Source organism: Notolepis coatsorum (genome assembly GCF_963971535.1).
Source record: "Notolepis coatsorum genome assembly, chromosome: 8".
NCBI lineage: Eukaryota > Metazoa > Chordata > Actinopteri > Aulopiformes > Paralepididae > Notolepis > Notolepis coatsorum.
Window position 1 is genome coordinate 62193425 of NC_140172.1, and position 21308 is coordinate 62214732.

General features: G+C 46.4%; 1 protein-coding gene across 1 annotated transcript in view; it reads right to left on the reverse strand.

Annotated features, from left to right (window-relative positions):
• Window positions 1–1525: 1525 nt before the first annotated feature.
• Window positions 1526–21308, reverse strand: part of itpkca (inositol-trisphosphate 3-kinase Ca) — a gene marked incomplete at both ends in the record, with an annotated part of 82081 nt that continues 62298 nt past the window's right edge. Inside the window, 5 exons of the mRNA XM_084320441.1 lie at window positions 1526–1732; window positions 5690–5761; window positions 6353–6454; window positions 8721–8925; window positions 10772–10996. Of these exons, the coding sequence (XP_084176567.1) occupies window positions 1526–1732; window positions 5690–5761; window positions 6353–6454; window positions 8721–8925; window positions 10772–10996 (811 nt within the window). The remainder of the gene's footprint in view (window positions 1733–5689; window positions 5762–6352; window positions 6455–8720; window positions 8926–10771; window positions 10997–21308) is intronic.

Consider the following 21308-nt stretch of genomic DNA (forward strand, 5'->3'; position numbering starts at 1 on the left):
ACAATGCAGGCATCGCGGGGCTCCGTGTGACATGTCTGTGCCATGCTGCGTTATGTGCAAATTACTGTTGCATAATGTAGGCTATGCATATATAATTTATATAGGCTATACCTAATACCGACAACAAAATATATTGTATTTCTCCCATAACACGCGTTGTGTCTTCTTGGTTCGCCAGCGCGTTAAATTAGTTGCTTAGACCTCCGTGAACAATCTCCCTCTCAGTGAAGTTTCTCAGAGTTCGCTCGGGTTAGTCCATTATTTCACATCCCATGGGGGTGTTTCATGACCATATATGGATAATCATGCACGAGCATTGACGGTAAGGACGAATGGTATTTATCAATACGGAGTGTGCGTAGGACCCGTGTACGCACGGTTGTTAAATCCCGATATTTCTGTGCGTACACACATTCTAAATTATGTGCTTAAGTACTAAAATAGAACACTTTCTAATAATTGTTGATAAATGAGGGCCCAGGCTTTTATTACTTTGCACAGTTTAAAAACACTAATTACTGACCTTTTAATGACCGATATGGGAGTGTGCAAATGCTTCTCAGGTTAAGCATTTGCTCTCCCGTGCTGCTGCTTGCTCTTTTTATCTTTATCTTTTTGTCCTTTGCCTATGTTCATTTACTGTCCTGTATGGTTGTTTGTTGTTGTTTTATGTCAGGTGTTGCTCGAAAAAGAGCTCTTTGAGCTCAAGCTTCTTACCTGGTGAAATAAAGGTTAAATAAAATAATAAATTCTGACTTGTCTGACTGCTCTGGTGGTGAAGGTCAATACAAGAACTGCCATCTCCAACCAATAAGTGGAGTTAAGAGGACACTATCAGTGAAGGTACCATTTCTGATATCAGAAAACTAGGTTGTGCCAGCAGCACTTACTAAAAAGGAACTGTGATTTACTTTATAAACGATGGCAAGAGGTGTTATTAAAAAAAATTCTACCAGTGTTGGAAGCAGGGGAGTGTCACCTACTGTCTGTCTATGATTCAGTGCCTAACATTACACTTGATTTGAAAATACAAAGGTTTGCACACAAACACACACACACACACACACACACACCTTATGGACAGGTACAAAATGTTTCACAACCTAATGAACAAACTATGAATGGCACCGTTTGGTCTCACAACCCATCTCACAATACCATTTAAGCATACTGTACCAAATCATGATTAGTTCAAATGCAATGGATTATTATACCTCATGCATTGATCAGAAACATAATGAATGTGATTTTGATAAAAAATTATTGGAAGTGTATTGGATACATTTTTAAGTTGTGTTCTACTTGATTTTTCCATCCCATTGGTCTTCCATTTTTCATACTATCAACTGCATAATAAGATCTACTGTACCCCAAATTCCCCAAATTCAGAGTTCAAGTCCAAGATCCTGATAAGTGTAACTTCCCACAACCTCTCCATCCGGAGTCACAGCCCTCCACAGTACAAGTATACAGAACAATCGAAGACTGAAGATAACGAGGTCCAGTTCTGTCCAGGGTGGGGGGTTCAGGTGGGGGTCAGGATACTGGTCAGGATCTCAGCGAGGTTGTCCAGACCCCACAGGTAGCCGTCCTCCCGGTTCCCCTCGACCCATGGAGTGCGGTGATCCAAGGCCAGAGGTGGTGGCAGGGCCACCGTCTTCCCGAAGTCAATCATCCAGACTCCGGTCTTTCCCGTTCCATCGTGTACAAACAGCAGAGAGCTGCCCACTACCTGTGGAGAGGAACCAGTGTTAGAGTAGTGTCATCTGCAAAGTCAGACAAACGGAGAAGTTAGGTCATCAAGATAGCAGCAAGGGATAAGCACAGGGTGTGTATCTTGTTGTATTTATTTGTTTGCTTAACGAACGTTGTATCTACATTAAATAAGTGTTCTACATCTTAAAATAATAGCTCTACATTCTGACAGCCATCACTGATATAGAGTGTTTGGTTAGTAACATGTGTCTCCCAGTCCCAGTGAAATAAGTAAAAAATTATCTGCCAATGCATTAATCTAATTTGCTTTAGCTAGATTTCTTGAAATAAGAAAAAAATATATCTAGGGTTCTCTCTCCTGATTGGATAAAATGGGAAGGGATACCAGAAAATGTATTTTCTGTTTACTGCAAAGCGGAAGGACTGGGAGACCCATGTTACTGACCAAACACTCTATATCAGTGTATGGCTATCGGAATGTAGAGCTATTTAACACTTATTTTAACAAACATACAGTATACTGTACCACTTACAGCACCTTTACATTTATTGGTATCATTATGTAGCAAGGTAAGGATAGGGGAGTAACAAATTAAATAAAATTGCTGTAATCTCATCATGATTTCAGAACATGGTAGCCTAATTGTAATCCATTGTTTGTGTATTTTTCATGTACCTGGCGGATTGTATATCGTTGCACGTGTAGCGTTAATGTCTGAGGATGTGCACCAACGCTTACGCGAGGTAGGCATCTTGCACTCGTGAGCGTGTAGTGTCAGTGGCCATCGTTATACATACTCACATGTTAACACCCTTTTTACTTCTACGCCCCATGAAATCGAAATATATGTTTATGTTCTTTTATCACATACGGTATGTCTGATCACATACAGTACTGTAACGTTTGGGTCTTTTACTCTCTCCTATGAGTAAAAGCTCCTAGCGCCACTCCTGGGCCCTCATTCATCAATAGTGTGCGTAGAACATTTCTATTTCCACACGTAAGCACGGAATGTAGAACTAGTGTACGCACAGGGAAGTCGGGATTCATCACACGGTGCGTAAGCAGGCTCTATGCTCCTCCGTGTTGATGAATACCACTTTGTTCTACCGTCAATGCTCGTGCATGATTATCCATATATGGTCATGAAAATGAGGAAACACCCCCCATGGGATGTGAAATAATGGACTGACCCGAGCGGGACTCTGAGAAACTCCACGAAGATTGTTCACTGCTGTCGAACCAAGAAGACACTATCGCGTATTATGATTTATGGGATAAATAAAAGGCGGACTTGTAAACGGTGATGTCAGATATCAACGGCTCCCTAAGACCATTGCTGCAATTCTGCCTGGACAGCTCAAAATACTAATAAAGACCGTTCGTTGACCACTGTTTGGCGTTGGTTGTGTGTCATTATAACCGTGCTGTAATATGAATGCCTTTATTAGTTGTGTTCGATTGGCTATATGATTTTTAGAGGCATCTATTTTGTTGTCGGCTAATAAAGACCGCGCTGGAATATGACTGCCTTTTCCCGTGTTGTTTGATTAATACCCACGGATTAAAGTTCTCCTCAATTCTATTCCAAATCGCGATGGATCTCCCGTCAATTTTCTACCTGCTGCATATGATTTCTAGAGGCATACTACAATCTATTTTGATGTCAGTATTGGGTAGCCTATATAAACAATATAATACAAGAGCATATACAAGAACAATGAATCTCACTGCATGTATGATAGCCTGCCTTTCAATACATGAACTTGAATTCCATCATGTTTGTGTGCAGGACTCACAAGGCTGTTGTCACAATGGGTGGTACCGGTGTACAGTAATAATAACAGTCCACACAATATCACGATCCATGCCATAGCCTATGTTCCATTAGGACATGATCTGTGACGACAAATGTTCTAGAATGTTTGATTAAGATATCATACTCTGACAGCATGCAGTCTGTCCACTATCTGTCTGCATGGTGTCATTGCAATGCGTTTTCTATTCTTTCTTGTACAGTAAAAAGGGGGAAGAACACTATATTCATATGACTTATTCTGCTTACAGCTTCGAAATTCCACTTGTTTCGTTTAACGTAAAGCCTTTTAAATATAATCAAAACGTTCCCGTGTTTCGGCGGTCTGTGCGCAAAATAATAACGAGTTGAGCTTTATGATTTATGATGAATTGAAAATGGGGGACCCTGATGTAAACAGGACGAAAGTTGGTCTGCATCCCCAATTAACAATTGTATGTACTGAGCTGTACTGTACTGTACCCATTCTGCAATCTGTTAATAAACTTTTCAATCAATCAATCAATCAAGCTACGCGGAGCGCAGTCAGTCAGTAGCCTACACCCCGTATATTCCGATAACGCTATATAAACCATGCTGCATTCATTCTGAGAGAAAGATCTATTATTCCAAATGCTATTTATAGGGTTTTGACCATAATTACACTACTGTTGCTATTTTACAATGAACTATAATGAACTACGGTTCGTACAGAACATGCCAGTGTTATTATGCACAGAAGCTCATTTCCTTGTTGTAATAATATATTCTACCACTGGGCGCTAGGTACGCCAGGTCTGAACTGTGCGTAGATGTAAGCACGGAGTCAAGTTCAAGTTGAAATTGATGAATCCCACTCTTTGCTTAGAAATGATCGTACGCACAGGGTAAGCACAGATCTGTGCGTAGAACACGTTGATGAATGAGGGCCCTGGAGTATTTCACCCTCTCTATTCTTCCAGGTTGTCCTGATTGCTGATTGACGCCTGCTGTGTGTTTGACTCTCTTTATAATGGCCTTGTGTTTATTCTCTCATTTGTCAGTTCTTCATCTAACGTTACCGTGAGTAGTTGTCTACGGAGAGTCGTGTCGCTCCAGGCCTGGAGGATGCGGCTGCCATGTTTTTGATATTGTTTAATTATTATTTAGTTTGTTTTTCTTTTGTATAATACCAGTATCGCTCTTGATGTTTCAAAAATAAAAGGAAACACTGTTTTTGGTGAGAAGAGCAACTACCGTCTCTGCACCTTTCTTCTGTACCGCATTTGGGTTCAACACACCTACCTCAGTCGTAACAGTACGCCAGTATCTGTCCCAACAATGGCAAAAAGTTATTTATTTTTAATTTTAATTTTAATTTTTAATCTTTTTCCTCCTTCTTTTTCCGTTTTTCTCCCGTTAGTCGTTATGCCAATTCCCAATCCCCTTCCCGGTCGTTGCGCACTCTACCCCCTACCGTCGGTCTGGGAGGGCGGAGACTATCACATGCTTCCTCCGACACATGTGTACCCAGCCCACCACTTCTTTTCACCTGGCAGCGCGGACTCTCACTGAGAGAGTGTAACGTGTGGAAGGTCACACTACCTCTCTTAGATCCTTCCCTCGCTGTGCAGGCACCCCGACCAAACTGTAGGAGTCGCTGTCCACAACGACCCAGACCCACCCGCCGGCTTCCCTCCCGCTGATTCTGCCAATCGAGCCAGTATGACGGCCGGCCAAGCCGGAAGCAACGCTGACAGCTGGATTCGATACCAGTGTCTCTTGCGTTAGTGACGAGCGCCTTGTCCGCTGCGCCACCCAGCCGCCCCGTTTTCTTAATAGTATTTTAGAGTTTGTCATTTCCTGGAAGACCGTAAAAAGATTTTGATGAGTCATCCTGCACACAGGGGAGTTTACTAATTATGCATCGAATGAAATTATTTCTAGAATGACATTTACAGCACATTGTAACTAAGCTGGCTTAACTAAATTGAACAAATTATGACTTTCCGGCAACACATTCAAACCCGTGAGACCTCGTACGTGCATGATCACGCCAGTGTGATTGAGAACTGATGATGATGTCACAATGGCTACCGGTCATGTGAAGACTATTGAGTTCTACGATTCCAGAGGGAAGGTTTGAAACAACATCTAATACGGTACATTGTGGTTCTGGTCGAAGAGAAACCCCTGACCTCGTGCGTTCTGAAGAAGTCCGACGTCTCCAAAACCTGACGAAGTTGTTTCAGTCTTGTCAAATAGCCTCTCTGAGGGGGAAAATGGGTGTTTTACAAAGGAGGCAGGAGGGAACAGAAAAATTGATAAAAGTATTGCTTTTCCCCCTCAAAAATATTATTGATTAATAAATTCATCATTTAAAAAATGTTGGCGGGTCTAAAATTAATGTTGTTGTTTACATGCATCCCCTCCCTACTTCCCATTTCCCCACATGGAATGCACCTGATTGGATAAATTATATGCTGGTGCTCTAGTGCGACATCTAGTGACTGAATGTTTTATATAGCACCTTTAAATTGTAAACAAAAATGCATGCATATCCCGTGTTACTTGACAGGAACTAGGCAAATCAGAAGCATATGACAAAAGCAGTAGGGAATTGTTGAATGATTAACAATGATTCCATTAACAAATCTTGCATGTGCATAATATGCAATAATACATGAAACAGGTTGCCAGGACAACAAGGTGTAATGCAAAAAAAACATACATTCAGAAATATTTGCAGAAATATAATACAAAGTTAAAAAAGATATACATTGATTCAAAATATGACGAGTATAAAGTCCACATGCAGATCACCTAAAGAACTGGAAAGACTCACCGTAAATCACACTTACCAAAATGTCGACGTTGGAGTTGACAAAGTCTTCAAATGCTTCCGTTACCTGCTCTCTGTGTTTCGTCCTCTTGAAGTTTGTGTGACACGCTCCGTCCGCCTTCTGCATGGAGATTTCAACTTTAGATGACGTGTGAACTACTGTACTTACAGTGTAATTACCCAGAACTTACACTGTAATTACACAGAACCAGAACTATTCATTATTTACCGGCTCCTACTGGTACTTATAGGTACAGCAGAGGAAAAACAAGACAAACAAAGACAATATTGTAATTTCCCTGACATTTACCCTATCTTCTACTACCATGCACTCTTCCTAATATACTAACATTACACTCAACAACACTGTAGCACTCAAGTCTGAACACTTTGATGATAACTAGCATTTCCTCTTATTTTGTTCTTACCTGGGATTCAGCAATGTTTTCTTATTGTTGCTTTTCTCTCAGGCAAGACTAAATTCTAAGAGTGGTCGAGAGCACTCTTACCCAGATAAGAAACTCTTACCCAGATGAGAAACATAAAAAAAGCCTACCATTCCTAATAATAATAATACATCAGATTTATATAGCGCTTTTCCTAATGCTCAAAGACACTTTACAAAACAAACAATACAATACAGTTTTAGTAGATACAATAAAGAAAAATATATAAAAAGGTGAGAGAGGAAGGAGTTCATGGGTTGAAAGCAAACCATGGTCAATTGCCCCAAAATACGACTTTATAAACCCAGAACTTTTCAATAATAATAATTATTATTATAACTTATTGCGCGCGTTCTTCTTCTAAAATTGATTATATATTGCTGTTAGAACAGTTAGAACAGTATGCATAGAATGCATATTTACAACATCTCCTCTCCTCTCTTCTCTTCTCTGCTCGTACAAGTTCTGAGCGAATTCTGGGTTTTAGCCACAGGGACCTTTCAGAGAGAGTTGACAGGTGACAGATCCAGTATTTCCCAACCTACTGCGCAATTGGTTCTTGACAAGCGTCGTCAAGTCGTTCAGTGTTGACAAAGCCTACTTTGCTGGAACGATTTATTTCGCACTATACAGTACGCGGTATACGTATAAGTACAAGTATACGTCTTTATTTGTCATCAGACAAACACACACACACATGCGATGAGCAACCCACAGGAAGTTACACACACATGCACTGAGTCGCGAGTCGTGAGATGTGTGTGTGTGTTTGTGTGTGTGTGTCATTTTGAGATCAGTCGCAAATCGCTTCCTGTTGAATGGATCATCAGACAGCGATCTAGCGGGCGTGTCTGTGTGCAAATGATTTTAGCACAAACGTGCATTTGAATTTAAGAATGAGTGGGATTCATCATGCAACCGACCTCGGTAAGAACCGGTTTCGACGTTAAGAATGGCTTGATGAATGTGGCGGTGGCTTTTCTTATTGTTCTCATAACAGACAGGTAAGCAAGAATATAAGAAAAATAATAAGAGCGTATTGTTGAATGAGGCCCAATTTGTTACTCAGCTGATAGAGTTGTGCCCTCATGCTGACTTGTCATACAAAACTTGTAAGTTGCTTTGGATAAAAGCGTCACCTAAATGACAAAATGTAATGTAATATAATGTGAATTCTGCTGTACCTACATTTAAGTACTAGTAGGAATCAGTCAATTACATATTGTATATGTACGGATTCATATGAGGATGTTACACAGTAAGTTACGGATAATTACACTGTACAACGTGGGCTGTATTATAAGTGTTACCTTGTTTTTTCCCCCAACACAGCAGCTCTTATAAAACATACTGTATGATCATAATGACCTATTGTTGAAACACTATTAGGAAACAACAACTATCAACAATACATTTCAGGGGTCCGAGTAACCTTGAGCCATCATCTTATCTTTCATACCAGCGCTTGTATTCCTATGCTTTTTTGTTCTTAGTTCTATTATTATTTTAATTTCAAAATGTTCTTAAATACTTTAGATACTATTGCTACTATGTATGTATGTATATGTGTTTATATTACCTGTACTGTATATATGCATTGCATACACATACCAATTATTCGCTTGTTCTATTCTCCATCCATCTATCATCCATAGCAACACCATATCACTGACACCCTGATGGGGGATCCCCTTTGAACTGCTCATCTGAGGTTTCTCCCCTAATTCCTATTGCTAGGTTTTAGGGAGTTGTTCCTTATCTTCATTGGGGAAAGTCTGAGGGTGTTGCACATTTTTTTATTTATTTTAATTTTTTTTTTTTTTATTGTGGATCTATTGTGATATTTCTTCTTGATCTGTGAAGCCCATCGAGGCAATTAGTTGTGATTTCGGGCTCTACAAATACATTTGATTTGATTTGAGCAGACAGATTTGCACTTACTCGGACCCCCTCAATGCGGAAACCCAGCGTTGTGGTGGAACTCAGGGTCTCCCTCCACTGCATGTATCTGGCTTTGACGACTCCGTGCTGGGCCTCCTCCTGGGCTGTGGGGGCTTTGGGATCCACGGCCACCATCTTGTCGTACATGTCCTTGCGAGGCTGGGGCCTCTCCCGTGCCTGCTGCAGCTCCTCCTCCAGGTATGTCCTGTTGATAGATAGATAGATAGATAGATAGATAGATAGATAGACAGACAGACAGACAGACAGACAGACAGACAGACAGACAGACAGACAGATAGATAGATAGATAGATAGACAGACAGACAGACAGACAGACAGACAGACAGACAGACAGACAGACAGACAGACAGACAGACAGACAGACAGACAGACAGACAGACAGACAGACAGACAGACAGACAGACAGACAGACAGACAGACAGACAGACAGACAGACAGACAGACAGACAGACAGACAGACAGACAGACAGACAGACAGACAGACAGACAGACAGACAGACACAATAGACATATACAGACAATGACAGTTTCTCAGTCGTTCACAATTATGTCCGCATCATGAATTAAAAAAGTAAGCACATGATAACAATTTAAAAGTACATCATATCTACCAGTAATAATAATAAAAACATGATCAAATCAAACCAGGTGTATAAAACAGGTGTATAAAAACAGGTGTATAAAAGCAGGTGTATAAAAACAGGTGTGGGGAACAGGAAACAAACAACCAACAGCCACAGGTCAAAGGTCAAGGTCCCCCGCACTAGACTGAGCTGTTGAACAGTCTGATGGCTGTGGGGACAAAGGACCTCCCGTCCGCTGCGGCTGCTGCTCTGCCCCACCAGCAGCACTGCCTCAAACTTGCAATTACATTTCAAACCTTTATTTCAACTCGTAAGACAATGAGGTTATCCTCATTTACAGCGACGATGAGCTTACAAAACAAAGACACAGTTTATCAGCAAATATTGTACAATAAATAAGAATAAGAATAAACAATAAATGTAATCAGCGAAGACAGTTACAAGACGACACACAGTTGTTGGAGATCATACTTTTAAATGCAGCAAAAAAAGGAAGGACCTTCAGCAAAGAGGTCAGGAATGGAATGCCCTCCAAGCAGAGTTGGTTGTGGGGGACCCAGGCTTGAATCCAAGTGGGTTACAGTGGTGTCCAGGACGGGTCTCCCATGAGGGCCCAGGAGGTCAAAGGAGTGTGGATATAGTAGCCCTCCCTGAAGCATAGTAAGCTTCCTTGGCCAGGGGATGATTCCCCTGTGGCTGATCGGCAGATGTTTTCCATGCAGGGGATGATTCCCCTGTGGTTGATCGGCAGATGTTTTCCATGCAGGGGACATTGTTTCTAATTCAGGTGAGTTACACTTGCAAGCACGAAAAGGCAACAGCACTACCGATCAGCCTAAATCAAAAGTGCGAGGGGTCAGTTTAACTGACTTTTAAAAAATGCCACCAGGAGACAGTTCCCCACGCTGATTAGCTGCAGCCGTTGTAAATTGCACGCAAAATCCATGCAGACTGCGATCACAGCACATTATCTCACCACCTCACAGTTTGTAGTAGTATCCCCATCCTTACCTACAAATCCCTCCATGCCCCCAATACCTATCTGACTTCCTCCACCCCTATACCCCTTCCTGGAGGCTGCGATCCTCAGACACAGATCTGCGCTCCATCCCCCACACCCGCCTACAAGCTTTTGGGGACAGAGCCTTCAGCGTGGCGGCCCCCACCCTCTGGAACTCTCTCCTGGCTGAGATCCGCTCTGTCACATCATTGGACTCCTTTAAGACAGCCCTGAAAACCCACCTATTTAACAAACTCTAGTTGTCTCCCTGTCATTTATTGTTATTATCATTTATTTAGTTTATTTCTTATTTGTCTTTCTTTTGTTGCCTTGTAAATGTGCTATATAAATCCAAGCTATTATTAACGCTATTGTTAGTAGTAGTAAGCAGCACAGTTGATTGTAAATCAGGATTTTCGTGAATCAGGCCCAATCTTAACACTCACCGGCTGCCAATTTTGCAGTCCATGATGGCGGGAGTGTTGAAATGAGTCAGCAGGTCATCCATCATGTTGTAGTCGTGCCCCCCCCGCTGCACCACACCATGGTAGGTTGGCACGAAAGGCTTCAGTGTGTCCGCCATCAGCTTCTGGAGGCACTGTCGCTCCCTGTCACAAAACCTCTTCAGCAGCATGCCATACTCCCCCACGAGGAAGCTTCCTGCAGAGCCCCTCATGACAGGGCAGGAAGGGGAAGGAAGAGAGCATTTTTTTGTGTCTAATCCAGGGAGGTTTGTAACACAGCGAGGAAGGCATTGTCAGACAAAAGAAACAGACAGAACAGGGCGAGCAAAGGTTGAACAAACCTGAATGTCCGCCCACTTGTACCCACTGGTGTGGCTTGCTGGGGGGCATAGGCAGGGATGACGGTGTCCCTGGGCTGTTATGTTGCTCCCATGATGTGGCACTCTGCATGGGGCGAGGAAAGGTGCATGTTATATCGCACAGTCTTCAGAATACATATACACTCCTGGTTGCAGGCCTCTGTTGTCCCTGTTCCTCCCTGTGTCTCCTCTGACAGACATGGACCTCAGACTTCAGACCCGGTCGCACAATTCCTGTCTCATGGGTGCACGTCTCCATGGAAACAGCCATTGCCCACTTCACAGCCAGGGCATGTAGGAGGAGGGGTTTCGGCTCCCATGTTACGCAATTGGCGCATACATTGATCAAACATTTACAGGCTGGACATGTTTTTGTCCAAAGCTACTATAACCCACACAGTGAAATGAGAGAGTACACCAGGCATGTGTTGTTTAGAAAAGTGTGGAGAAAAGTTGGAATTGCGGATGGAAGAGATTTCATTCAACAACAAAAAATTATGGAATCAAAGTTAATCTAAAGACGTTTGTCTTTTTAACAAGTTTTCACCACTTTTAACAGGTGGTGCTATGATCACAATAGACTAACACATGGTGGAAATAGTTATTGATTTCTAAATGTATTCAAGAACTCACCTTCCATTTTTTCCGTTTGCTCTCCTGTGGCATAGACACATTTAGTGGAGTTGCATTGCTAGAGAACAGCTTGGACTGTAGTTCATTTCCTGTTGCAGTGTTTGCTAATGTCAACAACTATGTCTAGATTACTGACCAGGCGTACTGGGAAAATTCCCTGGGGCCCTGGACCATCAGGGGCCCCAGATGACCACCAAAGGCCCTGAGAGCTTGAGGATTCTTGTGGTATATTAATCGCACCATTTCTCTAATTTCAATTGGAATAATAATGATTTTAATTGAAAGGGACCCCAGCAGCACATTGTTTAAAATACAAGGGGCCACAACACTGTGTCTACTGCGAGTTAGATTGACCAGTGTAGCAGCAGCAGTGCAGAGATATTCCATTCTAAAGTTTCACAGAGAGGCTCCTCCTTCTAACCAGTCAGAGAAGCTCAATGGGAATTTTGTTGAAATAAGCACAAATAAGCCCCCTAGGGGCATAGTCCAGCCATGGCAGGTTGACCATTTAGAATGCTCATGTTATCATCTGAAACATCTATTAGCCTCCACTTCACGCTTCATGTGAACTGTGGCCTAGATTTACCCTTTATGCCTCATTGATCCTTCCTACTTGTGGAAAATGAGCATGAGAACAACCATCGATCCATAAACCGCTCAACCACATTTCTGTCTTAGATGATTTACTGTATGGTCCATCTTAGTACTGCAGGTCTGAGAGCTGGTAGAGAGTAAGTGGTTCTAGGACACTGAAATGAGCTTTTAGAAAGGTGCAGAATAAAAGTATTGCTTTTCCCCCAAAATAAATTTTTGATGAATTTAAAATTAATGTTGTTGTTTACATGTTGCATGCATGTATCCCCCTACCTACTTCCCATTTCCCCACGTGGAATGCATCTGATTGGATAAATTAAATGTTGTTGCTCTAGTGCGACATCTAGTGGCTGAATGTTATCTATGGTAATGTTAACACTTTCAGCACAGACTAGACCAGCGGTTCTCAACAGCACTAGGGTGCCTCAGAGGGCTGCCAGGGTTGCCTTGAGATTTCTCAAAAATATATATATATATTTTTTTTAATATGATTAAAGAAAATTATCACTAAAGTGCTATCTGTTGCAGCTGCACTGTTTTCCATGAAAATACCACATTTGAATAAGTTTGACCATTTCTCAAAAACTGAAAATCAAAAAAAATTTTAATATGTTTTGGTAGCTTTTTAATTTGTTTATTGGACAAGTCCGGCAGAGAGGAAGGATGGGAGAGAGATATGGGGGAAGACATTCTGCAAAGGTCGCCGGGTCCGGGAGTCGAACCCGGGACGGCCGTGCACCACCCTGGCACCCTGAAAATCATTATTTAATAAAACACAGAAAAGGATCACCAAGTTACTCTGGATAAAGAACCCCTTTACAGACAACATTGAGACAAAGCTTCCTGACACATCTCCATCCAAACTCTTGGAAGAACTCATTGAAATCTCATCTGATACCACCTGGAGAGCTCGTTTCAGTGAAGTGCCCCTGGAAACATGTTGGTCTGAGTGTGGTGCTGAGTACCAAGTATCTCATGATGCAGCAGTTAAGGTGTTGATACCATTCAGCACCACATATCTGTGTGAAGCTAGCTTTTCATCCATGACAGCTCTGAAAACAAAATATAGGGCCAAGTTGAGCCTTGAGGATGACATGCGTGTTGCCTTGTCAAAGATCTCCCCACGTATTGACCGTATTATTAGCCAGCAGCAGCAGACCTCGCATTGAGCTAGAAATGTCCACTGAGTGAACGAGTGCTTATCTTCTGTATTTATTTATATTTTTTGAGAAATGGTAACTTGGTGATCCTTTTCTGTATTTAAAATAAATACATGATTTTCTGTTTTTGAGAAATGGTCACACTTATCCAAATATGCAATTTTAATGGAAAACAGTGCAGCTGCAACAGATAGCACTTTAGTGATAATTTTCTGTAATTTTATTTTAAAAAATATGCTATTTGATTTACTACTACAAGCAGTGTAATTGTGAGGTTTTTGTCCTTTGCTCACTTACTCGCCCTGTTCCTTTAAGCCTACTCGCTCTGTTTCCATTTGTTTTCTGTTAATCATTTCATTCCCCTATTCACACGCTTCTTCCCAGAGACGTCGTTGATTGGTTCTCCCCCGTCCACACGCTTATCAATCACATCCCTCAGCTGTCACTGCTTGTCAATTAAGCATTCCCGTATTATTTATACCCCGTTTCCCCATTCAAGTTTTGTTGGATCGTTTTGATATTTCAGTTGCATTCGCCGTTCCTGCTGCCTGCTGTTGTTTCCCTGTGCTTTGCCTCCAGGATATTCAAGAAGCATTCCTCTTGGACACCCTTTCCCAGAGGCGACGCGCTCGCTCCATTCTGTTCCAACGCTCTTTACGCACAACGCCTGGGTGAGTTTTTTATGACTGTCTTTGATCCAATTCCGTTTTCGTGTGTTTTCATAACACTGAAGATTTCCAGCTTTTTATCAGACAGTCACTCACCCAGCGTTTAGCCTTTTTTGGATTGTTTCATTGGGATAATATTTTGGCCTAACATCTCCCACTGTGTGTTTACACACCGAAGATATTATCACATTGGATTTGTATTTTGGGACTTCGCTCACAGTGTTTATTTTGCACCGAAGATATCTATCACTTGGGATTGTGTTTGGAACGTTACTCACAGTGTGTATTTACACCGAAGATTCAGTCACTTGGATAACTCTGTTTTCGGGTACAAGTCACCTCTCCTGTTCACCTGCTCTGTTCCACCTGCACCCTGAGTTAACTCGCTCCCTCTCTCTCTCTCGGTCCCGCAACCACCTCGGAGATTCTGCCGAGAGAAGTCTGCAGAGCGGCTCTGACGTCAGCGTCTGCTTCCCCAGACTACCATCCCGGGAGAAGCTGCAGAGCAGCAACATTCATCCTTGCTTGTATTCCAGTCTTTGTTTGAACTCTTCCAAGTCTGTGCTGTTTATTTAGTCTTAATAAACAAGCCCTTGTTTTTGGCAACTCTGAATCCTACTCTCTTGTGTCGTTGCGTTTGGGGTCGGTGTCAAACCATAACATTACGATCCAACCAAAATGACGACCCCAGCCGACACAGAGAGGGTCAGAACCGCACTTGCTATTCAAGTCGAGTTGACCAAGGATCACAGCCACCAACTAGAGAGGGCTGCGGCTGCGGTGCAGGATCTCAGGGAACAGGTCCTGCCTATTCAAGGGTCACTGGCCGCTCTGGCGGGACAACAATCTGGTATTCTCGTTCAGCTTCACTCGCTGAGCGACACCGTTAATGCTTTACTTCCCTCACATCCTTCAGGAACATTCCCCGCAGCCCCAGCAGATCCCGCACCTCGGGAACCCCGTCTCTCCGTCCCACGGCTGTTCGACGGCAATCCCGAGGAGTGTGCCACATTCATCATGCAATGTGAGTTGGTTTTCCGTCATCAACCAAGCCGTTTTACTGCTAGAGGGTCCCAAGTGGCCTATATGACGAACTTGCTTTCAGGCCATGCTGCCCAGTGGGTCACTTCCTCCTGGGCAATGGATGCAGATTTTGTTTTCTCCTATCCAGACTTCGTGGCGGAGCTCCGCAGAGTGTTCCACCATCCAGCCCGAGGTCTGGACCCTGGAGCCCGGTTGGGGACCTTCCGACAGGGGAGCGGCAGGGTAATTGACTACGTCCTGGAGTTTCGACTGGCGGCGGTGGAGAGTGGATGGAACGACCCTGCACTTCGCCTAACCTTCTTGAGGGGGCTCAGTGATGAAGTCCGGGACCAGCTCGCTACCCGGGAGGTGCCCGACTCCCTCGAGGACCTGTTTAGCCTCGTCATCCGCATCGACGGACGCCTCCAGGAGAGAAGGCGCGAGAGGACCCGACTGTTACCTCCTGAGGTACCCCGGATTCCCCGGACGCATGACGTCACTCCTGGACGCCCTGTCCTCAACACAACTGGTGGTAGCGGGTCCTCCCGTTCGGTTCGCGAGGAGGAACCCATGCAGCTGGGACGCTCTCATCTGAGCCAGGCGGAGCGTGAGGCAAGGCTCAGGTCCGGTCTCTGCCTCTACTGCGGAAGGGAGGGACACCGAATCGCCGACTGCCCCACCCGGCCAAAAGATCAGGCTCGCCGAGACCCCGGGAAATCCTGGTGAGCCGTTTTTCTCATTCCCAGAGCCGCGCACCACCTGACCATCTGATGAGCGTCACCCTGGCCTGGGGGGACCAACGAGCCACGGTGGAGGCCCTCATCGACTCTGGGGCAGACGAGAATTTCCTCGACTTCGAGTTTGCTACCCGAGCCAACATTCCACTTGAGGACCTTGTGAGGCCCTTGGAGATCTTTTCGTTGGACCAACACCGCCTGGCCGACATCTCTCAACGCACCGGCCCAGTCGTGCTGACCATCGCTGGGAACCACGTCGAGAGAATCCAGTTCCTCATCACCAAATCCCCCCTTGTCCCGGTGGTCCTGGGTAGGCCCTGGCTCGCGCTGCACGAGCCCCACATCGCCTGGTCCTCCGGTACCATCAAGGGCTGGAGCTCCTCCTGTCACGCCCTGTGTCTGCAGGCGGCGTCCTGTCCCCCGCCCCGGAGGCCTGCTGGTGAGTCGCCTCCGGACCTCTCGTCCATACCTCCCGAGTACCATGACCTCTTGGAGGTTTTCAGTAAATCCAGGGCTCAGGCCCTTCCACCTCACCGCCCCTATGACTGCGCCATCGACCTCCGCCAAGGGGCTCCCCTTCCCGGCAGCCGCCTCTACAGTCTGACCGTTCCGGAGAAGAAGGCGATGGATCTCTACATCTCTGAGTCATTGGAAGCAGGACTCATTCGGCCTTCCTCCTCCCCGGTAGCGGCCGGTTTCTTCTTTGTTGGTAAGAAGGATGGGGACCTGCGACCCTGCATCGACTATCGCCAGCTCAACGAGATCACCATCAAGAACAAGTACCCTCTACCTCTCATGAACTCCACCTTCGAGCCACTGACCCAGGCCTCCGTCTTCACCAAGCTGGACCTCCGGAGTGCCTACCATCTTGTCCGTATCCGTGAGGGCGATGAATGGAGGACCGCCTTCAAGACCCCCAGGGGCCACTACGAGTACCTAGTGATGCCGTTCGGCCTCACCAACGCCCCGGCGGTATTCCAGGCACTCATGAACGACGTCCTTCGTGACATGCTGGAGGTGTTCGTGGTGGTGTACCTGGACGACATCCTCATCTTCTCCAGGACCCTCGAGGAACACATCCAGCATGTCCGCCGTGTGCTGGAGCGCCTTCTCCACAATCGGCTCTTCGTCAAGGCGGAGAAGTGCCGTTTCCACTCCGACTCCGTCGACTACCTGGGCTTCATCGTTGAGAAGGGCTTGACCCGAGCGGATCCTCGCAAGATCCAAGCTGTGGAGGATTGGCCTGAACCCACCACTCGGAAGGAGTTACAGAGTTTCCTCGGGTTCGCCAACTTCTACCGAAGGTTCATCCGGAACTACAGTCAAGTGGCGGAGCCACTTACCAAGCTGACCTCCCCCGCTCTGCCGTTCGACTGGTCCCCAGCGGCATGTGCTGCGTTCCGCTCCCTCAAGAAGAGGTTCACTTCCGCCCCTATCCTGCTCCACCCTGACCCCAAGAGACAGTTCATTGTGGAGGTGGACGCCTCGGATACTGGACTGGGCGCTGTCCTATCCCAACGTTCTCTTTCGGACCAGAAGGTACATCCTTGCGCCTTCTACTCGCGTCGTTTCCTCCCTGCCGAGAGGAACTACGACACCGGCAATCGGGAGCTGCTGGCGGTCGTGGCTGCGTTGGAGGAGTGGCGTCATTGGCTAGAGGGGGCCGAGGAGCCTTTTACCATCTGGACGGACCACAAGAACCTGACGTTCATCCGCGCTTCCAGGCGCCTCAACGGTCGGCAGGCGAGATGGGCCAGTTTCCTCAGTCGGTTCGACTTCTCGCTGACCTTCCGCCCCGGTTCCCGCAACACGAAGGCCGACTCCCTGTCCCGGTTACACTCCAAGGGGGCTCCACCCTCTGAGGACCCTACTCCCATCCTCCCGGAGGCCCGAGTGGTTGGAGCCATCACCTTGGGCATCGAGGGTGTGGTTAGACGTGCCCTACGCTTCCAGCGTGCTCCAAGCAACGTTCCTATTCATCGTCTCTTCGTCCCCGACTCTGTCCGGTCCCGGGTACTGCTTTGGGGCCATACCAGCCGGTTCGCCTGCCACCCTGGCGTCCATCGCACGTTCTCCTTCCTGGCTCGTCGTTTCTGGTGGCCCACCATGCGGAACGACGTCAAGGAGTTCGTATTGGCCTGCGCGGTCTGTGCCCGCAGCAAGGCCTCACACCAGGCACCCTCCGGGCTCTTACAGCCACTTCCCGTTCCAAGCCGTCCTTGGTCACATGTGGCGCTAGACTTCATCACAGGTCTTCCCTCCTCCCAGGGGAACACTTGCCTTCTGACCGTGGTGGATCGATTCAGCAAGGGGGTTCACCTCGTGGCCCTTTCCAAGCTTCCCTCGGCGGCGGAGACGGCGGACCTCCCGACTCACCACGTGTTCCGCCTTCATGGGTTTCCCCAGGACATCGTCTCTGACCGGGGGCCCCAGTTCACCTCCCAGGTATGGCGGGCCTTTTGCAAGGGATTGGGGGCGACGGTCAGTCTTTCCTCTGGTTATCATCCCCAGACTAACGGACAGACGGAGAGGATGAACCAGAGCGTGGAGTCTGCTCTTCGGTGTGTGGCAGCCGAGAGACCGGCATCCTGGAGCCGTTTCCTTCCCTGGGTTGAATACTCCATCAATTCAATGGTCAGTTCCGCCACCGGCCTCTCACCATTTGAGGTTTCCCTGGGCTACCAACCCCCTCTTTTCCTCGCACAGGAGGCGGAAGTGGCAGTTCCCTCCGTGCAGGACCACCTCGACCGCTGCCGACGAGTTTGGGAGATCACCAGGACCGCGCTGCTCCGGACATCTGAGCGCGCCTGTCGTGGTGCCGACCGGTGCCGGGTTCCTGTGCCGACTTACCTCCCTGGGCAGAGGGTGTGGCTCTCCGCAAAGGACCTCCCGCTTCGGTCCTCGGCCAAGAAGCTCAACCCCCGTTTCGTCGGACCTTTCAAGGTCCTGAAGGTACTCAGTCCGGCGGCCCTACGCCTGAAACTTCCTGCGTCCATGCACATTCACCCCGTGTTCCATGTCTCCCGGGTTAAGCCCGTCTCCCTCAGTCCCCTTATGCCTCCAGCTCCTGATCCTCCGCCTCCCGTGTTGGTGGATGGTCACCCCCAGTGGCAGGTCCGCCGGTTGATGGGTGTTCGTTGGCGGGGCCGGGGGTTCCAATACCTGGTGGACTGGGAGGGTTACGGCCCTGAGGAGCGTAGCTGGGTCTCCCGGCAGCTCATCGTGGATCCCGGCTTGATCACTGACTTCCATCGTGCCCATCCTGACGAGCCGGGTCGGCCTGGTCGCCGGGTGGCTCCCGTGGAGGGGGGGGTACTGTGAGGTTTTTGTCCTTTGCTCACTTACTCGCCCTGTTCCTTTAAGCCTACTCGCTCTGTTTCCATTTGTTTTCTGTTAATCATTTCATTCCCCTATTCACACGCTTCTTCCCAGAGACGTCGTTGATTGGTTCTCCCCCGTCCACACGCTTATCAATCACATCCCTCAGCTGTCACTGCTTGTCAATTAAGCATTCCCGTATTATTTATACCCCGTTTCCCCATTCAAGTTTTGTTGGATCGTTTTGATATTTCAGTTGCATTCGCCGTTCCTGCTGCCTGCTGTTGTTTCCCTGTGCTTTGCCTCCAGGATATTCAAGAAGCATTCCTCTTGGACACCCTTTCCCCAAGGCGACGCGCTCGCTCCATTCTGTTCCAACGCTCTTTACGCACAACGCCTGGGTGAGTTTTTATGACTGTCTTTGATCCAATTCCGTTTTCGTGTGTTTTCATAACACTGAAGATTTCCAGCTTTTTATCAGACAGTCACTCACCCAGCGTTTAGCCTTTTTTGGATTGTTTCATTGGGATAATATTTTGGCCTAACATCTCCCACTGTGTGTTTACACACCGAAGATATTATCACATTGGATTTGTATTTTGGGACTTCGCTCACAGTGTTTATTTTGCACCGAAGATATCTATCACTTGGGATTGTGTTTGGAACGTTACTCACAGTGTGTATTTACACCGAAGATTCAGTCACTTGGATAACTCTGTTTTCGGGTACAAGTCACCTCTCCTGTTCACCTGCTCTGTTCCACCTGCACCCTGAGTTAACTCGCTCCCTCTCTCTCTCTCGGTCCCGCAACCACCTCGGAGATTCTGCCGAGAGAAGTCTGCAGAGCGGCTCTGACGTCAGCGTCTGCTTCCCCAGACTACCATCCCGGGAGAAGCTGCAGAGCAGCAACATTCATCCTTGCTTGTATTCCAGTCTTTGTTTGAACTCTTCCAAGTCTGTGCTGTTTATTTAGTCTTAATAAACAAGCCCTTGTTTTTGGCAACTCTGAATCCTACTCTCTTGTGTCGTTGCGTTTGGGGTCGGTGTCAAACCATAACAGTAATGTCAACAGTACTAAGCCATTTAGACCTGAAACGCCATTTAGACCTTATTTTGAAAGCAAGCACTTTTGTCATCATTGTAGCAAAAAAGACAGGACCGGAAAAGTCTTTATCGTATGTAGGGGTGCCCTGGAATATTTTATTGGACACAGGGGTGCCTTGGCAGCAGAAAGGTTGAGAACCCCTGGACTAGACACTAGACCACTGCACTTCCGGGAGTAGGTGCGGAAAAGTGACTATAACTCTGCTGAGAAAGTGTCGATCGACTTGGGATTGGTCTCTCCGTGTTCAGGAGACTCAGGCGTATACAAGTCTAGTGGATCATGTCTCCAGAACCCCCACAGCCGTAGCTAAAACCACTTAATGTCAAGGCTCTCATCCACATTCAATTATTTTCTCCCCCCGCTCTCTCTCCCATGATTTCAGAATACCGGAAGTGTTGCGGTTGTCTATAGCAGGCCTAGTCAACTGGCGGCAATTTTACAATTTTATCTGGCCCTTTGATACATTTTATTAGAACATGAAAAATTATAATGCATTTCCCCCGAAGAAAATCTGTTTTGGGGCAAGAATGCACTCCCATTCAATCTCCTCCAATGGGAGACAGCTTTATCCGCTATGTCCCGCCCCTAACTGCTCCTGACGCTCATTGCGCGGCGCAAACCTGATTGCTGCTGCTAACTAGCAAACAACCGTGAGCAGAGCCTAACCGTGAACTATGAGCAGAGACGAGCTATCATGGCCCGGTCATGTTCTGAGCAAGAGAGGACTACAATTGATTGATTGATTGAAAACTTTATTAACAGATTGCAGAATGGGAGGCGGCTAAGTGGCACAGTGGGCAAGGCGCTCGCCACTAACGCAGGAGATGCTGGGTTCGAGCCCAGCTCTCGCCGTTGCTTCCGGCTTGGCTGGTCGTTCATACTAATACAATTGGCAGTATTAGGGGGTGGGAAAGCCGGTGGG